This window comes from Patagioenas fasciata, chromosome 2 (assembly GCF_037038585.1).
Source record: "Patagioenas fasciata isolate bPatFas1 chromosome 2, bPatFas1.hap1, whole genome shotgun sequence".
Classification (NCBI taxonomy): Eukaryota; Metazoa; Chordata; class Aves; order Columbiformes; family Columbidae; genus Patagioenas; species Patagioenas fasciata.
In genome coordinates, this window is record NC_092521.1 from 168,102,080 (window position 1) to 168,122,713 (window position 20,634).

Below are 20,634 nucleotides of genomic sequence, written 5' to 3' on the forward strand. Positions count from 1 at the left end.
TGGGCCAGGCTCTCATCCTGTTGACAGAGCCTGATGCCCTGTGCCCAAGGGTGGAAATAGCACTTCAATGACGATGGCAGACTGCAATTCTTAAAGAGAGGGGAGTCCTTGGTACCTTTAACCCCTGACAGTATTTTCCAAGAGGAGAGTGTCAGGAAACACAGCATTGCTCTGCTGTTCCCTGTGTATTGTATTGACTTACTCTTCTATGTCCAAACGGGACCAGTTTGTAAGAATGTTATGCCAATATTATTTATTAGGATGTTGGTTTTATGCCCCTGTGGTAGTAGCCTCATCTCTGCAAGCTGGGGCATGCCACCTCAGAAATTGCTGGTTTCCTGTGTGTGCATGAGTATGATTGAGCAGTCGCACCGTGCGCTTCCTTTGCCACATGAGCAGATGATCCCATGTAGCATCTTGTAAGAGGTGTTTCTTGGGACTCTAATTGCTGAGGAAACCGACATACACAGAGCAAGGCTGGTGGAAGAAACTGGTGATGCAAGGGAGATTTTTGCATTCACATCACCTGCGTTGTCTAGGAAATTTCTGCCATGCTGAGGTTTAACCTCATTTCTCCCCATCACTGCAGGTGGATGCTGATGATGTCATCACCAAAGAGGAGCAGATCTTCCTACTGCTAAATGCCAAGGCTATGTGTGAACGACACCTGAAAGCCAAGGTGCCCAAGGTGCATGGTGAGTGTTCCCACAGCAACCCAGACCGCATGGCTGGGTCTTTCTGCTCACCCCCAACCCTTGCTCTCAGTCCCATATGTAGAGCTTAGAGCATGTGATGGAGGCAGCTGAAGAATGCCCAACAGACTGTTTTTTTCAGGTTAGGCTATGGCAAAGATCTTGTAGCATAAGGTGTTGGAAAGCAAGGTTGTCACAGCCTCTTTCTCTTGCACCAGAACACCAGATGCCAAGGAGTCAGGAGGATGCAAGAGACATGGTCATGGGTTTACAGCCCTCATCACTATTCCTAAAGCCCAGGCAAAGCTTGGGAGATAGCATCAGCCATCGGTTCTCTCTTTGCAGCAAGACACAAGTGGTATGGGAAACAAAGCATCTTTCCAACACTATTTCTCTGTTTCCCTCTGACATACTCTCTGTATTCTCCTCAAATGGGCCCAAGCTAAGCTAAGCCTCTTTCTTCCACTTCCTTTCTATTTTGGGCTGCAAAATCACTACCAGATGTAGGGCTGGAGGGAGAAAGAAGGGAGAAAGCTCTCTCATGTGGGCAGCAGAGTAATCATCCCCCATTGGTTTCTTTCATCAATTTAACATGTGTTAATTATTGGCACTGGGGCTGTAGGCTGAGGCACGCTGCACCCACCCAGCTAGTCCTGGGTGGGCATCCTGTCCCATCCTCTTCTATTGTCTGAAAGAAGGAGACAAGCCAGATTGCTTCCCACCTTCACCATTGCATCTCAGAAATCTCTCTTCCCACCATCAGCGCTGTGGGAGTACCTGGAGACACCACCAGCAGAGGGAAAGGTCCCCAACGCCAGCTGTGATTTTAGAGCAGGGTTGCCTGCCCACCTGATGTCCCACTCCTGTTGGAAATGACAGCAAGGGGCCATAAAAGCCCAGATTTCTTTTTATTCCAGGCCTTTGGCTTTACATCAGCCAAAACCTCAAGCCACATCCTCTGTTGCTTCTTTGTCCTGTACACCCACTGCCCAATTAACACCTCATTAAAAAACACATGTGTAAAGGCATTTCGGTCTGTTGTACTACAGACCACCTGCCTACCTTGGGATCTGCTGACACTAACCAGCTGCTCTTGCCCTCACAGCCTATTTTCTAACTCATCTCTATAATACTGTCAGCATTTAGTATTGATTTCTCTCCTTAATTGTCATCAGCAGTGTTGGTAAGGCTGGCGAGATGCATATGACTGACAGGAAGACTTTGGGCTCTTCACTGTTGCCTGTTTGGTAGAGCAAATGAACCAAATCACAGGGCTTTGCAAACATGCCCTTGGTCCTGTTTTGAGACCTGGTTCTGCAGCTGAGGCCAGCATTATCTCTTCCATTGACTGGAACAGAAAGAAATCTAATACATTGTCATTTAGATATCTCATGGACCCAAGTCCTGGCTTTGGAAAAAGCTGTTCTGGGCTGCTTGAGCAATAAAACTCAGGCTCACTGCTCCATCATCTGTAGCAAATTTCTGTTCAGTCCCAAATAGCACAGCCAAGAGGAGGAATTATCTTGATGTCAATACTCAACAGTAGTACATTCAAGGGTTTAAAGACTCAAGGTAAACATCAGCAATAAATAGTTGGATCAAATTAATCCGCAAGAGGTCTATTAATCCAAAGGCAGAATTAATTTTGACTTAACCTTCCCCAAGAAACATTTTCTTAAGATGTTGTCAAAGAACCTCCAGTGGCAACACCTCCATAACAACCCAGAAATTCACTCTAGCATTTCACTAACAAAGCAGTGAGTGGTCAGACCATGTCTGAGATGATCTAAAGAGTCAATGGTCACAGATAGAGGATTTTGCAATTTGGTAAAGATCTTCCCATCACAGATTCTTAGACCACAGATGCCCTCGGACACATTAAATGATAATGCTACAAGGTATTTGTGAAAAGACAAACCCGATCTCCATTTTGCATTGTGCCTGCTCCTTCATGCATCAGGAGTTGAAGGAGATGGATGGTTTTAGACCCTCTCGTGGGGTGAGGGCTGACAGAACAAAAGGCTGTAATCTGCACTGCGTTAGCTTTAACGCAATTAATTTCTTGGCTAAGGCTCGAAAGCTCAGTTTTTGCACAGAGCCTTCAGAGGCCAGGGTGAAAAGTAGTTAGGTCCAGTCCATTCCTCCTTTGATGATACGGAAACTGGGGTCTGGTTTCTATTTATGCTAAACACCCAAAGACATATGGGTTTGTGCCCTTCTCAGCCAGATGGAGAACCTCATCCCCATTGCGTCTTCCCCCACTACAAACCCAAAATAAAAAAACACTGAAGGGCAGGACAGTCTTCACAATTAAGATACACCAGCCCCCACTTGCAGAAAGAATTTATAAGGGCAAAGTGGTTGTGATTTGGAGCAACACAAATCCTGGGTGGCCACCCCAAACCTTCAGGAAGTCTCCTGTGATATCGCACAGAGTATTTCTGATGAGCACCCACTTGGGTGGGAGGAGGATTCTTCTAACTGCCATGGAGGACTTGGGTTGTGTTACCTCCCCACCAAGTCCCCTATCTGCCTTGTCTTTGGATATCTAGTGCTGTAGGATGGATTTGTCTCTCACAATGCATTTGTATTTTGGTTCTGCAAATTTTTGATGCTGAGGGTGATAAAACACTGACCCAGGTTGCCCAGAGAGGTGGTGGATGCCCCATCCCTGGAGATATCCCAGGCCAGGCTGGACGGGGCTCTGAGCAACCTGAGCTGGTGAAGGTGTCCCTGCTCATGGCAGGGGTGGCACTGGATGAGCTTTGAAGGTCCCTTCCAACTCAAACTGTTCTATAATTTAACCCTGTGTTTGATAACAATGGCAATCCATAGCATTGATGTACCATTATATCTATACCAGAGTTTACCTGCTGGCAACACAGACTGACGGTCCCCACATCAGGTGCACAAAGGACCTTGTCTCTTTGCAAGATCTCCCATGTGGCAGCCAGCCCTTCTCCCTCCTCTCTTGGGAGGTCCCAGTGCCTCTTGAAAGCAAGGCTAGAGACTCAGCCTCTGCCCCTGGATTTTGTTTTTCTTTTCAGCAGTATGATGAATAGGTCTCGCTCTGAAGTCTGCTTCTGCCAGACCAGAACAGACTTATTTTATATTAGAGGTGGGGCAAGCCCCACTGAGAAGTATGTTTGCAGATCACAGGGAGCAGTGCACCCCGTGGCCTGACATGATTTATTGGTCTGATTGGTATTCAAAGGGCAAAAGGGAACAGGCACAGTCTATCCACTTTAAAATCTTTAAAAAAATGAAAATAAACTTAAAACCCCACCATGGCAACAATGAAAGTGACCACAAAAATAAAGAAATCAACCCAGGTTCAAGGTAGGCAATGCAGGAGGCAACATACACTCCTGGTTCAATTTACCCATGTGAAATTTAGCTTTTGGAAGTCTTCTAAATGGAAGAAACCATCTGTACATGCTTGATATACGGCCATGAGAATCATATACGTGAGACCCTGGAAGTTTGCACAATTTGCCCTGTTTGTCCATAATAACGCAGAGTTATTCCATGGCATCCTGGAGGACTTCGAACTCCAACAATCTGCTTTGTAAAAGGGAGTAGAGGGGTACAGTTTCATCTGATGTGACAGTGACCCAGTGAACTTCAGCTGAAGAAATCACCCTTAAAGTAAAAGCCACGGTCATTGGGGTTGTTATGAATCTGAGCCAAAGTTATCACAGTGTTGGTGATAACCTTGTGCTGGAGAGGTGGACAGAGAAAAGCATCTTTCGGGGTGGCATCTGCCTCCCACCTGTCTCCAGATGTTGATCACAGATTAAACAGAGGATTGATGATTTAGATGGACCACTTAACACACTGCAGTATGATGTGGTCACTGATGATGATGGTGTGAACCCAAGGAGCATAACCTAGCACTAAGATAGCTTACCTGAGCATGTGGTGGGATTTCCACCTTCAGAGGTTTCTGAGACTTGGCTTGATAAAGCTAGGACTAACCTGACCTTGTGCTGGTTTTAAAGGCAGAAGCTTGGACGAGAGACCTTCAGAGGTCCCTTCCAACAAGTATTTTTGTGATTAGTCCTGCCCAGGGGATTTAGGCTCACAAGTCAGCAGCATTGAGGCTCCTTGGGGGCATTGTTTCTTCCCTCTAGACTTCACGGCTCAGTGAACGAAGACTGGTGAGGGCCTAACTACAGTGCACAAGGTACAGAGCTTAACAAGGAGAGAAGGGGAGGTCTGGGTAGTTCATTTGTCTTATATTGGAAAACGAGCTTTGCATGTTGTTTCTTGCTTTTTCTTTTCTTCTCTTTTATTTTTCTTAAATTTGCATGTTGTTTCCAGTTATCTTTCCTGTTCAAATCTCTGCTTGGTTTGTCATTCCAAAGAAGGAAAAAGGCCAAGCCTACAAAGAGGTAGCAGTTTTGGGGAGGTCGTAAGGAAAGCACATACCAAAGTCATCGAGGGATAAGATTCCTTCAGCATCTCTTACACAGTTGTTTGTGGTAAGGGGAAAGGTCCATGATCAGCTCTGCTTGAAGGAATCTAAATCTATATTATTACTTCTCAGAAAGAATGATTAACTGCTTAGCATGTCAAAGGTAAAAAAGGAGATGATTGAAATCTCTTCCATTAGTTCTGCTTCATCATGTGAAAGTACCAAAAAGCCCTGGTGCAAGAGCTGGATCTCAGCTGCCCAACCTCATGATCTGCTTGTAGACCCAGCAGCATTCTGGGTCCATTATAGCAACCTTCATCACAGAGCAACTCTACCTCTGGGGCACCCCTGTAGACAGCCCAGTGGTGTAGGATGTTTGGGAAAGGAGAAAGTTCCCACTTAAAAGACTTGGCCTAAGTCAACAAGGAGTGGCTTTGGACCCATCTCTCCAGGGAAATACTTAACCACAGAGGTCACACAGGGATGCTTCCCTCTCCTGGCTCTCTGAGTGATGAGAATTAGGGGTGAGCACTTCTCCAGACACCCTCTGCTTCTCCAAGGAGCCTTCTGAGGACCTTTCTGCAAACCTGCTCTCACCAACGCTTTGAGTTCGTACCTGGATTTGAACAAAACTGAACGAAGCACTGTTTTCTACCAGCTCAGAAGCAGTTAGGTGGAAAGTGCGAGGAGGCAGCAGTATATTCAAGAACCATTTGGACAATGCCCTCAGACACATGGTGTGAATTTTGGGGTTGTCCTATGCAGGAACTCGATGATCCTTGTGGGTCCTTCCAACTCAGGAAATTCTATGAGTAATGTCTCTTCTTTCAGTCAAGGAGAAAAAGCAGCAATATGGGCTCCTAACTGCATGTCATGTCTCGAACTGGTCCTACAGGGTATCATCTCTATGGCAAAGGGAAGCAATGACTTCAGCAAAAGCCTATATCCCTGATAACACAACTTGGCTAACAAGGGCCAAGGAGAACTCAGTTATGGTGACAAAGGTGCTAAGGGCCTATGTGTGTACATAGGGGCCAGTTTTCTTATCACCAAAAGTATGACTTCATTTGCTATTTCACATTCCCCTTAGTATGCAAGTATGGGCAAGGCCAATGGCACAACTGATTGATCTGAGAAAGAGCCTTTTTATGGAGGTTTCTTTTTCAGCAGCCATCTAAACAAGGGGTCAATTACAAGGATGGGAGCGGTGCCAGGGAAGAAAGGTGTTGGTATAAGCAGTACTGCATCGAACATTAGAATCATGGAATCATTTTGGCTGGAAGAGAACCTCAAGATCATTGATTCCATCCATTAACCCAACACTGGCACTAAACCATGTCCGCAAGAACCTCATCTACGTGTCTTTTAAACACCTCCAGAGATGGTGACTGAACTGTTTCATAGAATCATAGAATCACAGAACAGTTTGGGTTGGAAGGGACCTTCAAGGCTCATCTAGTCTAACCACCTGCCATGAGTAGGGACATCTTCACCTAGATCATGTTGCTCAGAGCCCCATCCAGCTTGGCCTGGGATGTCTCCAGGGATGGTTCATCCACCACCTCTCTGGGTACCTGAGCCAGGCTCTCACCACCCTCAGCATCAAAAATTTCTTCCCCATGTCCAGCCTGAATCTCCCTCCTCTAGTTTAAACTGTCATCCCTCGTCCTATCACAACAGGCCCTGCTCAAAAGTCTGTCCCCATCTTTCTTATTGGCCCCTGTGAAGTATGGAAAGGCCACAATAAAGTCTCCCCAGAGCTTCTCTTCTCCAGCTGAACACCCCAGCTCTCTCAGAGCTGTTCCAGCCTCAGATCAATTCTGTGGCTTCTCTGGCCCCTCTCCAGCAGGTCCATGCGTGTCCTGTGCTGAGGGCTCCAGAGCTGGATGCTGAATGTCTGAGGTTTTGAAAAAGCTGACTCATTCCATATTGCCTTCTCTCCTTGCTCCTATGCAACCGCACTTCACATCAAGGGGTGTACGCGTCCGTGTAGTGCTGTCAGATATTGTCCTGCCATCAACCTCGACCCTATTCCCATTCATCAGAAGTTGCTAGATACCACCTACCAGAGATCTTCTCAGAGCCTGCCTTTGTGTGGTTGCGATTGCAGCCCGGTGTTGTCATTTACTCCACTGCATAATAGTCAGTGAGCTGTGTTTTCAGAAGCAGTGAGGGAATTTGGGACAGTTCAATTTTTTTAAATAATTTTTTCAGATAGAAATATCATGTAAGCTGGCGTGAAAGCTTGGTAGGGCTGCTGTACTCATTTTTGGGAGCTGACGCACATGGATATTCAACGCCTCGCCTCCCATCTCAAAGGAGAGTCTGTGGCAAAGCCAAGATTTGGATTCTCATCTCCTTACTCTTCAGCCAGGACACAAGCCACAAACCACATTTCCTTTTGTCCTGGAATTCAAGGTGAGGCTCCAAAGATTCAAATCCAGGTGGAAAGAAACTGATGAAAATCTTTGTACAAATCCCAGTTGACTGAAACTCAAAACTCTCGTCATTGCTCTCACCTTAAAGTCTCCAGTTTTGTTTTGAAATGAGGAAAACACATTTGAAATTTCCTGCAGTGAAATGGGTACCTGGGTTCTCGTCCTCTTTAGGCTGTTTCATAGCTGAGTGCATTTCATGGACCAGTTATTTTCCTGGTATAAATGGGAGGGAATGGATTTGTAACAAATTCGTTGATTTATCCCACAGTTCAGCACTGCAACTTACTTCTTTTCCACCCTACTATTCATTCAACCAACATTCTAGAAAGTGAAAAATCCAAATTTCAGAGATGTCTATGGGTGTTAAGAGACAAGAGGTAGCCTGGATCAGCACAGGACTTTGTTTTTGGGCTCATATCTGCTGTTCCATCTCTCACCTTGCAGCTACCCACTCCTAATGCATTTACTTCCTAATCATAGGCTAGAAATGGCTACATGGATTAACACAAGTGAATATGACACACTATGGGGGGGGGAAACTGTGAGCTCAGCACCACTGCTTGGCCCCAAGAGGGGAAATGAGATTTTGAGGGGTGTAACACTGGGGGGTAACGTCGTTGTCCCAACCATCTTGAACCCTCACAAGCTTGGATTCATCTTTGTGCCAAAGGGCTGACCTTAATGTAGCTCCAGCTACCAAAAATGGCCACAAAAAAACAGCAAAGTAGCCCTAAAACTTGAACTGGATGTTGTGGAATGTGGAAAGAGCTGACAGGGGTATGGAGAGTAGTGATGTCCACCCATCTGGTAGAGACTGGTAGGAGATGTTCATTGGAAGGAGACTTCCAGAGGCTGGAAGGGATGTTCACTGTCTGTCTTGATTTTATCTTTCTTCTGATCCCTGGCCCATGCCCTGAAAGACCAGGCAATTAGCTGTCAAGTGGAATATTCAGGTGTGATATGTTGTGATGGTTCAGCAATATCTTGCTCAGTTGAAATAAACCAGATGACATTTAATTAGATATGTGTCAAAACCACATTTCAAGAGTTGAATTAGGGACTAAGGAACAGCAGGGTGAACAATAGACGTAGCAAGTGTTTCTGAAGAGTGAAAAAATAGAATGTCTTGAGTTGGAAGGGACCCACAAGGAAGATCGAGTCCAACTCCTGTCCCTGTATATGACAACCCAACAGTTCACAGCAGGGCTGATAGTCCAAAATAAAGTCCTAGAAAAAAGAAAAAAAGTAAAAATTTGATAAAATTCTAAACTTCCTTAAGCAATAATGAACAACTGTTCATATGTGAAGACTTCAAGTTCCCTTTTTTTCCCTTAAAATGTTAACTTTTATTTTTATGCTAGTTGATGGAGGGTTAGTCTCCTCCTGTCCTCCTAGGACAGATCATGTAGACAGTGCCACCTTGCCCTGGCTGCTTCCCAGACTGATCTCTGAGCCTAAGGACCTTCTATGGACTCTGGTCCACAGGATGGTGTGGGCACAGCTCCACATAGACCTGGAAACATGACTGAGACGGTCCAGCGTGCCTCCACACAGCCCCGTCTCAGGATATATTCTCATCGCCCACTTCTGGGCTGAGGCACTGAGGGGCAGAGACCCAAAAAAATAAAACCAAAAGCAACAACAACAACAACAAAGCCCGTCCCCACAGGCATTTGGCCTCCTTTCTTCTTTTCTCTCTTTTTTTTTTCCTCCCCCTTTTTCCTTTAAATTTAGTCTCTAGATGAAAGCCTTTTGAAAAGAACAGGAAACCCTAAAATTTCTCTTCTACGTACATAAATATTACATTTCAGCCATGGTGGGCAGCCTGATGCCACCCCAAAGTTAAACCTGGAAGATGATGAAGTGAAATTCTCAGCCATAAGCCATCAGACCTGATTTTTTTTTTTTCCTCATGAATTAAAAGCCTGTCTTTCCCTGGTTTGGAAAAGGAGATGGGACATTTTGTGGAGGAAGAATATTTTTTTTTTTATACAAAACCTGTTATTAGCAAAAGCCATTGGTAATCCTTTCTCAGAGTCCTAGGTGTTGCAGCTTGTCTCAAAATGGCTTGTTTTTTTAACAAACAAATGTATTTGCTGGGGAAAGCGGTTATTTTTAGTTGAGAAGCTGTGTGTATTTACGCAAGGTGTGTGGGTTGCCCATGTGAGTTTATGGCTCCATTGTCCCTAAAGGACCTACACCCATGCCCAGACTCTCTCTGGGCTTGCAGAAGCCCAGGATCTGCTCCTGGTTTTCTCTCCAGAAGCTCAAGCACCATCCCCTGATCATCCAGCCTGCCAGGGCATCCTCAGAGGTTGTGAAGTACCCTCAGGTGCCCTAAAAGTTGCAACAAAGGCATCCAGGGCACTCAGGATTTGCCCAAAACACTCCAGACCTCTATAAACCCCACACCTCGTTCTGCTCTTTCCAGCTTCTCCCTTTTTCTGTTCTCAGTCCTGGTGGCTCAACAATGCAGAGCCAGAGCATTGGCCCAAACACTGTTTTGCAAACCAAACCATCCCTTGTTAGCAGGCTCCCTGCACAGTTTTTACCTGGGACAGATGTCACTGCACCAGTGAACACCATCTGGGGGCCAACATGGACCAGGAGACCTTTCAAGATGGTAGCACAGGCAAGATTATTCTTCTGGGATGTGCGTGAGGAGGAGTTTAGACTTGTGGATATGAGCCCTGCTGGGCTTGGAGGGCCTGGAAATGAGTTATGGTCTGTTGCATTGATTACTACAGATGTAATCAATGAGTCTTGATCAAGTCTGGGTTTTCTCGTTGCATCTGTGGTTCTGGGATGGGCCAAAAGAGCAGTGAAACCCTACACAGAAATGTCATCACCCACCCAACCCATCTACAGCAGCTACCATTGGAGTCAGCAGACTGTGATGATCAGCAAGGGCTTGCAGCTTTTCACTTGCCAGTCAAGCCTGAGTCAGAACTAGCAAGAGATAGGAAACACCAACAGCTGGCCTCTACCTAACAAGGTTTATGGGCCAAGGGCTTCCAGTCCCATTGAGAAATGTCTGCTGAGCAGCTTTGTAGGTCTTGAATCGCACAGGAGGAATAGGTCTCAGGAGTTGTGATAGGTCTAAACGGTCCATGCGTTAGATGTGTAAAGTAACATGGAGGAATGGTGAAAAAAAATTTACAGGCTGGCTAAACTGCAATACTAATTAGAGAATCAGAGTATGGTTGGGGTTGGAAGTGACCTCTGGAGATCACCCAGTCCAACCTCTGCTAATGCCGGGTCACCAGAGCAGATCACACAGGTGGGTCCAGACGGGTTTGAATGTCTTCAGAGAAGGAGACTTCACAACCTCTCTGGGCAGCCTGGGCCAGGCTCTGCCACCTCCCAGCAAAGAAGTTTCTCCTCATATTCATGTGGAACCTCCTCAGTTTCAGTCTGTGCATGTTGCCCCTCACCCTGTCATTGGGCACTACTAAACAGAGTCTGGTCCATCTTCTTGACTAACACTGTCCCCTCTCAGATTTCCTACAGACATACCCACCTATAGATATAGATACAGATATATAGATATAGATGATATAGATATGCATATGCAAGCATCCATACACACGTGGTCTGACAACCAGATTTGAAATGCATCTGCAGCACCAAACACCCCCATCCAGAGGCACTGGCCCTCAAGCTCCCTTTCTCCCCCTCCTGTCCCAAAATGCTGGGTCATTTTTTTTTGGTTGCTCCTCCCTGCCTGTTTCCAATCCACCAAATGTCCTTCCCGTAATAGAGTGACCACAATTGCACACCATATTCCAAATGTGGTCTCCCTAGTGCCTTGCACGGTGCCAGGATAAGTCGGGCTGATTTATATTCCATACCCCTAGATAAACACCTTGAGACCGTGTTTGCATTTATCCAGCTGCCAAGCAGCCTCGCAGATGGTTTTAATGTGTTCTCCGCATGCATGTACCGCTTGCACAGAAATCGGAATTGAAAGTGAGGGGAAGGAAAGGAGGGAGGAGGCGAGGGAAAAGTAACAGGCAGGAGAGAATAAACCTCATTTCCCCCTGGGGATACAGTCTGAGCAGTGAGCAGGCACGGCCTAAATATGCTTCTCGTTTCTCCTCCACCAAAGCGAGGTGCAGCAGGCTGGGATTTCTCATTAGGCTCAGCCAGGCAAGCAGAAACCAAGAAAGAGCAAAATGGGAGATGCATGTGGTGTCACAAAGCACCCCGTGTCTGGCCTTTCTGCCTTCAAAAGACAAGTCCCTAGCAGTGACATCAAACTTGGTCTCTTCTCCCAAGTACCAAGCGATAGGATGAGAAGAAATGGCCTCAAGTTGCACCAGGGGAGGTTTAGATTGGATATTAGGAATAATTTCTTCCCCAAAGGGCTGTTGGGCATTGGAACAGGCTGCCCAGGGCAGTGCTGGAGTCATCATCCCTGGAGGGCTTGAACAGATGCAGAGATGAGGTTCTTAGGGATATGGTTTAGTCCCAGTGTTGTGTTAATGGTTGAATTTGATGATCTTGAGGGTCTCTTCCAACCAAACTGCTTCTGATTCTTGCTCCATCCTGAATACCATTATTGGCTTGTGATAATGACTACAACTTCCAAGCACTGAGATTTCAACCTTCAGTGTCTAAGGAGAGCTGCAAGGCACATCTGTTCTAAAACTACAGTGATCTGTGCTACTACAACTACTCTGTAGTACGGTACTACTGTAAGGGAGTATTCATGAAAAATCCAAGCAACGGTGAGATGAATGGGGATGCTATAACAGTAACCTTCAGGCACAGAGGGACATGCCCTGCCCACGCAATTTCACAGTCCAGCCTTAGAAGATGGGCAAAGATAGCTTGTGATAAAATGGTATGCAGATGCACAGAAATAAACTAGATTTTCTGACTTGAAGGCTCATACCTGCCCTGCTGTGGTTTAGTTTGTCTTGAGGACGTGATGAGCTCTCCTGTTGGATTAAGGAGGCCAAGCCTTTCGTTCTTCTCCAGAGCCACCTTCCCATTTGCCAAACTTTCCCTGTTGTTGGAAGATTTTTTTCTTCCTGTTCCTTTTCAGCAAACAAACTCATGAGTTTTTTCCCCAGAGAGGTTATTTTCTTTGACCAGGATAAAGGACATCTCAAAACCTGTGAAGCCTCTTATAGCAAACTACCATGGGATGAAGAAGCAAAATACGTCTCAGAAGGCAAAGCTTTAATTCCTGCCTCAACAGTTGACTTCTACCAACCTCACCTGCCCATGTTAAGTTTGTAGTTGGGGAATGTGGTGGTCACTGATCATCAGTTTCTCCACAAGTATGATCGCTCTGTCCCCCTGAACTCATATCAAACTATGGAAACATAAAGTGAAACACAAAGTGAAACACTGGGATGAGGCATCTGCAAAGACGATGGAAGGAAAAGCTCTTGCCCCACTTCCACTTACACTGTCCTGTAAGACTAATTTCTTCAGCACTGAAATAGAAAGATAGAGAGGAGATTAAAGGGGTTTCTTTGTGTTGTAGCAGTTCATGATATTGTTGGCAGATTCATTTGCATCTTTTGATGGGAGACTCAGCCACTTTCTGAAGATAGAGTCCCGCTAGATCCTTATATAGGTTAAATGGATCAATTCTACGGGTGAATACACAGAGGTACAGACAGATTTCAGGTGCAGTGAGAGGCAGTGAAGATTACCTTTCTTTTTATTTTCAATTTTCTGGGGCAGCTGGTGGCTCCCCAAATTGTCCTCATGATAAAGCATCAGTCCAGAGGTGTCCCAACACGGCTTTGCACTGTGTTTCTTACACAGTCTTCAACCTTCTACTATTTGGGAGGATCATGGGGATCAAAGTACCCCAAAAGCAGTAACAGCCTATTTTGTTATCTAGAAAGCATCAGTTTTCTTCTTAATGAGTCCATTGCAAGTGTATATGTTTACACCATTGAGAGGGCATATACCCACCAGATACTTTTTCCAGATTAATATTTTCTGGACATATATTGTATTACAATACCAAACTAAACTGTTTACATGTAAAGGCTGACTTCTGCAAGCTGTTCTAAAGACCTCAGACAAGTGGAAGGTTTTTCTCTCAGTATTTCAGAGCCTGACATTCAGATGATTTTTTTTCTCCCCAATGTTGTTTCTCCACATCATTCATTTTAAAGTTTACCCAAATTTATTTATTTTGTAAAAAGAATTGGTCTTAAGTTAGACCACTCCGAGAGCTAAATGAAAACTTCATTTACTTTCTTGTCTGCAAAAAAACCTCAGAGACAATAACATTTTGTCCCAATCCAAATTTTGTGGGGTGCTTTTTTTTTTCCCTTTTTCTTTTGATCCTTCCAGAGAACTGGAAAATAAACAAACTGTTTTTCACAGTGTAAGTTATCCTGCAACATACAGACCCAAAGGGAAGGGCTTTTCCAGTTTTCATGAATAGGAAATGTAGTATTATTCTTCCTCTAATGTGACTGGAAGGAGACAACAGGCAATAATTTTTTCCCCTCCTTTTTATCACATTGATGCTGAGGAATTTTAGCTCGTTTACTCCCACTCGTAGCTAATGCTTTAGAAGATAGGCAGTGATTAGTCTGGTCCTATTCATCAGCACTAAATTAAAGATAAGTAATCAGCTGTTAAATAATGAACTTTTCTGTTGTTTTTCACGTCCTAAAATACCAACAAACTGAATTAATCCCTGTCTGCTCGGACCCTGGAGGGCACCGTACCAGCCAAAGGTCTTTAAAGCAATCCTGGATTCTTATTTAATCTCGTGAAAGCACATTCATTACAAAGGATAAATTACTGTTTGGTTGAAAGATTGCTAAGGCACTAGCTTTGATATTAATGAAACACGCTGAGATCTTGGCTGTGCTTATCATTTTTTTTCTAGTGGAGCTCTTTTGCAGATAAGAGCAGGCTGTTCGGTTTTATTTTCATTCCCATGTAATTCCTCTCTCTCACACGCTTTGTACACTGTTGATAAAATCCTTCAGGGGCTGCCATCAGTATGGGGAGCAGATGCTGCTCCAAACACAGAGCTGGGGCAGATCCACCACTTTTCACTTCAATTATATCACTGAAGCTGTATTTTAACTGATGCATGCAATTCATACAGTACAATGCAAAGGAGTATGTAAGCAATGGGTTAAATCTGGGTGCATAGTCCTTCTCCAACTCCTCAGGGACTGGAAGTGAAGCCCATGTTGAACATCCACATCTGAACGTGGTCCCTTGTGGGACTGGGAACTTACGGATCAAAAGCTGCAGAAACGGGTGGCTGAGAAGTTGGAAGGATGTAAGAGGTGGGGAAACAGGGGTTGACTTCCCTCTTTTAAAGTAGTGTCAAAAATAAGGTCAATTGCCACAGCTTTCAAGAAACCTGGATGGCTTGTCTGCCCTTCTAAATACAGATAAGTTCTGGGTTTGTCCCTTGCAGGTTGAACAGACAATGAGGTAGATGAGGCAGCTGGGAGGGTGGGCAACCCATCTCCCAGGAATCTCTGCCTCCAGTGCTGGTGTCTCATCTGCTGGTGGCAAACCCAGAGCTTCTTCACGACCCTCTTAGCCTACATGGTCATGTAGGACATGACACTGGAGCCCTTAAATTGGCTGGTACCTCCATTTGTTAAGAGAGAAGTGAACCTTCTCATAATTACGGCTCAACAGAAGATGTGCTTAATTACTTCTCAAGTTCTGGAGAACTGCAAAATGACAATTAAAGAACTTTAAATGTGCAATTATTCACCTGCCAATTTAAAAAAAAAAAATCGGTGTGCAAAAAAAGGCAGACGTAAAATTTGGGAAAGGACTTTTCTCTTGGTTTGTATCTTTGTTTTACCTTGCACTAAGCACACAAATCACAGATGTGTGCGAATAAATGAACATACACAGAGAAAAGAGGGAGACCTGTGTATGGGGGGAGGCAGGACTTTTCCTTTGGGCTATTTTAGCTCTCTTCGATGAACAAAAAGGGACAACAAGGATGATTTAAAGAAAAATCCTGTAACGACCATCTCACCACTCCCTTCTCCAAAGGTTAGGAAGTAGCAGTGAGACATGGAAAGCAGTACAACACAGAGGGATAAACCATCCCTGGGATGTTCGCATTTCTAAGGCAACAGGGTTCTCCACCTGCCCGTTCTCTTCCTGCTCCTTTTCTGAAAATCTGTGACCAAGCAAAGGGCAGAAATCCAAAATAGTGAGTAAGCAGGGGGAAAAGCTGGGAAAACTCAACTGTTGCACATGTGCTTGGCAGCAGGCGACCGGTCAATCAGGCGACCGTGTGTGTGCTGCCAGCCAGTTAGCATGGGCACGGCTCCAAATCAATCAGTGCATGACCTGCATCTTGCCCCGTGATGACAGCGCAGGGAAACAGGAGGAGAGGCAAGTTGGGACTTGTGAAGTCATAGACGAAAAGAATGTTAGATGGGAAAGGATGCAAATCTTTAGGAAACAGAAATTACATCATTTCACTCCTTAATAAAATATTATCTACGGTTGGAAACATTGCCACAGACACCTCTCTGCAGATTCTTGCTAGTCTTAGTGTTACTTAAAACACACACAAGTATATCTGAGAAAGCAGCAAAGCATTGCAACATAGCCTAGCACTGGCTGATATGAATAGTGAGTTAAAATTACAGCTCAACTTGGATTAATGATCTGTAGGCACTAAATCATAACAAATCTACTCTGTGGGCATGAATAATTTTCAGGGAAGGATGAACTGGTAGCTTTGAACCTCACAATCATGTAGCCACAGCATAATGTAGGTCCTTGGTAGACCAGGTTCAAACCTCCACTGCCATATAAAGACTATACAAAGCCAAGATCCTTTGGGGATCTTCACATTGCTTGGCAGTCTACAGAGTCCTGAATGCTCAAGTCCTCTTTTTCCACACTTTGCTCTCCCACCCCATTTATATTTCTTCCATCGCACAAAGGAAACCAACTTTCCAGATCATAGAATCAAAGAATGTCCTGAGTCGGTAGGGACCAACAAGGACCGTGGAGTCCAACTCCTGTCCCTCCAGAGGACACCCCACAGTTCACACCGTGTGTCTGAGGATGTTGTCCAGTCTCTTCTTGAACACTGTCAGGCTTGGGGCCGTGACACCTCCCTGGGGAGCCTGTTCCAGTGCCCAGCACCTCTGGGTGAAGAACCATTTCCTCATGTACAACCTAAACTTCCCCTGGCACATCTTCCTGCCATTCCCTCGGGTCCTAATGCATTGATCCCTCTCCGAGAGTGCTCAGTTATTATCCCATGTCTGACCACATCTTCCTGAAAGAACCAGGGAGAAGCTGCTCCTTCTGGAACTAAACACTGAGAAGAAAATTGCAATGATGCCTAAGAGAAACTTTCTCAATTTGTGTGAGAGCGGTGTTGGCTTTTTCATGGAAAGCCCTCTCCGAACAGCGGGACAGAGGTATTAGTGTGACCTCTGCAGGTCAACTGACTCTTTTTTATCCTTGTGTCTCTTCCACAGATGGCTTTTGCCTTCCTGAGTGGGATGGTATTGTCTGCTGGCCTGAAGGTGTGCCAGGCAAAGTGGTGGCAGTGCCATGTCCCGAGTACATCTATGACTTTCATCACAAAGGTAGGTGTTGTACTCAGTGTCAGCAGAGCCTGGTAAACTGCAACATGGGGAGACCTGGGAGCCAGAAAATTAGAAATCCTCTTTAGCATCCTTTTTTTTAAAGACATGGTGACTCCCATTCAAGCAGCAGTAAAGCCAGGCAAAAGGAAGAAACCTTCTTTTTGTTTTTCAATGTATACTGAGAGAGAAGAAAAGCTCTGTTTTAATCTAAACAATGACAGATTTCCCACCTGCTCCACTCAGACTGTAATCACAGATGGACAGAATGGTTGGGGTTGGAGTTGGAAGGGACCTCTAGAGATCATCTAGTCCAACTCGCTTGCTAATGCAAGGTCACCAGAACAGATCACGCGGGTCAATCCAGGTGGGTTTCAATGTCTACAGAGAAGGAGACTCCACACCCACTCTGGGCAGCCTGGTCCAGGGCTCTGGCACCTCAAAGTGAAGAAGTTTCTCTTCATGTTCAGGAGGAACCTTCTGTGTTTAAGTCTGTGCCCATTGCCCCTCATCCTCTCGCTGGGCACCGCTGTAAAGAATCTAGTTTCATCTTCTGGGCACCCACCCTGGAGGTATAGCACCAATTACATACCTACAACCAGGTAGTCTTGCAGCGTTACAAACCTGTATTTGTTTGATGCCACAAACTTTGAGTAGCAACAGAAACCCACAAAGATATTCTTCCAAGTTATATTCTTCACTTCATCGGTGTGTTAATTCTAGTCCCTGATCTCCGCTCAGACCCCTACGGTGGGCATTTGAGACCAGCGCTGGTAACCAGAAAGAGTGAATTCCTCCCTATCTCACTTTCCCTCAGGCAGCGCATTTCTTGGCTTGGTCCTGGTGCCGCAAAGTCTGTGCATGTTTTTAGAAGCAATTGAAGAACACTCGCTCCTCAGTATATTTTCAAATCTAAAACATTCTCTTTTCTTAGGCAAATCTGTGCACCCAAAGACTAAAAAAATTAGATAAATAAGACTAGATGTTCCCAGCAGAGCACTCACGTGGTTTTCAGAAAACAAGCACCCTGGTTGCACGTTCTGATTTTTCTATGAGGGACTGTGAGCTTAACCTTCGGCTGATAACAGTATCATAGAATCACAGAATAGTTTGAGTTGGAAGGCACCTTCAAAGCTCCCCCAGTGCCACCCCTGCCATGACAGGGACATCTTCACCAGCTCAGGTTGCTCAGAGCCCGTCCAGCCTGGCCTGGGATGTCTCCAGGGATGGTTCATCCACCACCTCTTTGGGTACCTGGGCCAGGCTCTCACCACCTTCATTATAAAAACTTTCTTCCTCATGTCTGGCCTGAATCTCCCTTCCTTTCATTTAAAACCATCACCTTTTGTCCTATCGCAACAGGTCCTGATAATCATGAGCCCTCACAGAGATCCCTGCACATGCACTTCTCCTTAGACACCAGAAGGAACAAGTAATTCATCCTGTTTTTCTCTATAACCCAACATGGCATGGATTCCCCACCTCACTGATATCCACTGGTCAAGTCAGCCAGGGTAGGAGTCAGATTAAGACCCTTAGATGCAGAAGTCTCTCTAAGCTCTTCCTTCTGGAGTCATGGAACAGTAACATCTGCTGACTAACTTCATCCCCATTAACTGTAATGACACTTTTACACTGAACCCATGCAGTGATTCCCAACACACAGACATTTAAATACATATTTTTCTCATCTGCCAGCTGAATCCTGAGCTGAAACCTTGCCTACTCTTCTTCCTCCATCATCATGAGGAAGGTGGCCAGAGAAAAATACACCTTGAGAGGCAGTGAATCTGTAAACGAAGAGCAGGACCATACAGATCGCTGTTTAATTTCTTAGGGAGAACTGCAACTCTGAGGATGATTCTGTGCTTCAGGAATTTTCAAAGCTTCTCTCTGTGTTTTGCAGACCAAATATCTTAAGCTAAGTGCAACTTGTTATTAGCTCCCTGGTGTTTCTCTTACAAAACTGGTAAAGTTCCTAAGAACATAAAGAACATAGAAATTGTGTTCTTGCGGCTGAACTTTGAAGCAGGCAGGAGGCATCAGGGTTGATGGGATCCACCTGTTGATGGGATTCTCCTGTTCTACCAGGTCTAGTCCCATTTACTCTGTCTCTCGCTTCTCTCCCACAGGCCACGCTTATCGCCGGTGTGACCTGAATGGGAGCTGGGAGCTGGTCCCGGGCAACAACCGCACCTGGGCAAACTACAGTGAATGTACCAAGTTCCTCACCAACGAGACGAGGGAAAGGGTAGGAATCTGTATTTGTGTGCAGAACGTGAAGTCTTGGCCTCATCCAGAGCTCACGTAGGGGGTACTGTCTCATTTAGAACCTTTGATGAGCTCTAGTTTGCTGCCTCCTCTTGGAAACAATTTCCGAGCTTGCCAAAGCCAGATCTTTGTTTTGATGGGAGTTGTTTGAATTTGAAATTCTCCTCAAAGCAAGAAAGGGCTGCAGCTGCCATGATTCCATTAGTAAAGAGATCTTGGGGAAACCTGAAGCAGGCTCAGGAGCACTAAGAAGTGGTTAAAGGTTGTTCCTTGATGTTGAGACTCCAACTTCTCCATCAGGCAATCATTTTCCCACCAGGTTGTCACTAATTATTCCAGTGCTTATGTGCGTATCTGTGCTAGGGGATGTACAAACACAGCTAAAAGACATGTCCATCAAACCAGTAGAAACCCTGCTTCTGCAGTGTTTTAACAGAGAACCTCTTGTTTGAGAGGTGTAAATCGAGGATTAGATGGGTTTTTTTGTGGTGTGTTCATTGTAAATGGGTGTGGACAAAGTCTTTTGCTGAAGCAAATTAACATGCAAGAATCAATATTGAACTGACACTGGTGTAGTTACAATTTTGAAACAAGCACACCATAGTAAAGGAATTCATAGCACATTGAGAGGGTTTGGTAAGGTCCTTTGGGAAAAAAAAAAAAATAAAATGAAAAAATAAGGTTTTGATCTATACATCTGATCTATGGACCTTATTTTTACCCAAATTCAGGTGATTGGCAAAATAGTAGCTGGCAGAAATTTCCTGTCTCTGTCTGGGTGTGAGCCCAGCTGGGGCTCTATAGTGCTTCTGAATGTCTCCCAGACTACAATTCTGTGTTAACACAACAGCGAAGCTGTCAACAGAGTCACCTGAAAGGATGTGACCTTGGTTTTCAGAGAAAGACATTTCCATCCATGCACCGTTGCTTCTCTATTTCTACAATTTGCAAATAATTTAGCAGAAACCTCTGCTTTCTCAGTGGTACTTGAAAGAGTTCTCCTTGGATATGGGCTATGGCATTAGGGACTGATCATTTGCAGCAAGGGTTATTTTCAGACAGTTGGAGATAAAGATCTAATGGGCTATGGCATTAGGGACTGATCATTTGCAGCAAGGGTTATTTTCAGATAGTTGGAGATAAAGATCTAATGGGCTATGGCATTAGGGACTGATCATTTGCAGCAAGGGTTATTTTCAGACAGTTGGAGATAAAGATCTAACCACAAGCTGGAAGGC

At 45.0% G+C, this 20,634-nt stretch overlaps 1 protein-coding gene across 4 annotated transcripts in view; it reads left to right on the forward strand.

The window, feature by feature from the left end:
* The window catches only part of PTH1R (parathyroid hormone 1 receptor), a 128,848-nt gene that overhangs the window by 65,306 nt on the left and 42,908 nt on the right, over positions 1-20,634 (forward strand). For all 4 annotated transcript variants that reach the window (XM_071805437.1, XM_071805439.1, XM_071805438.1 and 1 more), the window contains 3 exons: positions 590-695; positions 17,018-17,128; positions 19,258-19,376. In XM_071805437.1, coding sequence (XP_071661538.1) covers positions 590-695; positions 17,018-17,128; positions 19,258-19,376 — 336 coding nt within the window. The remainder of the gene's footprint in view (positions 1-589; positions 696-17,017; positions 17,129-19,257; positions 19,377-20,634) is intronic.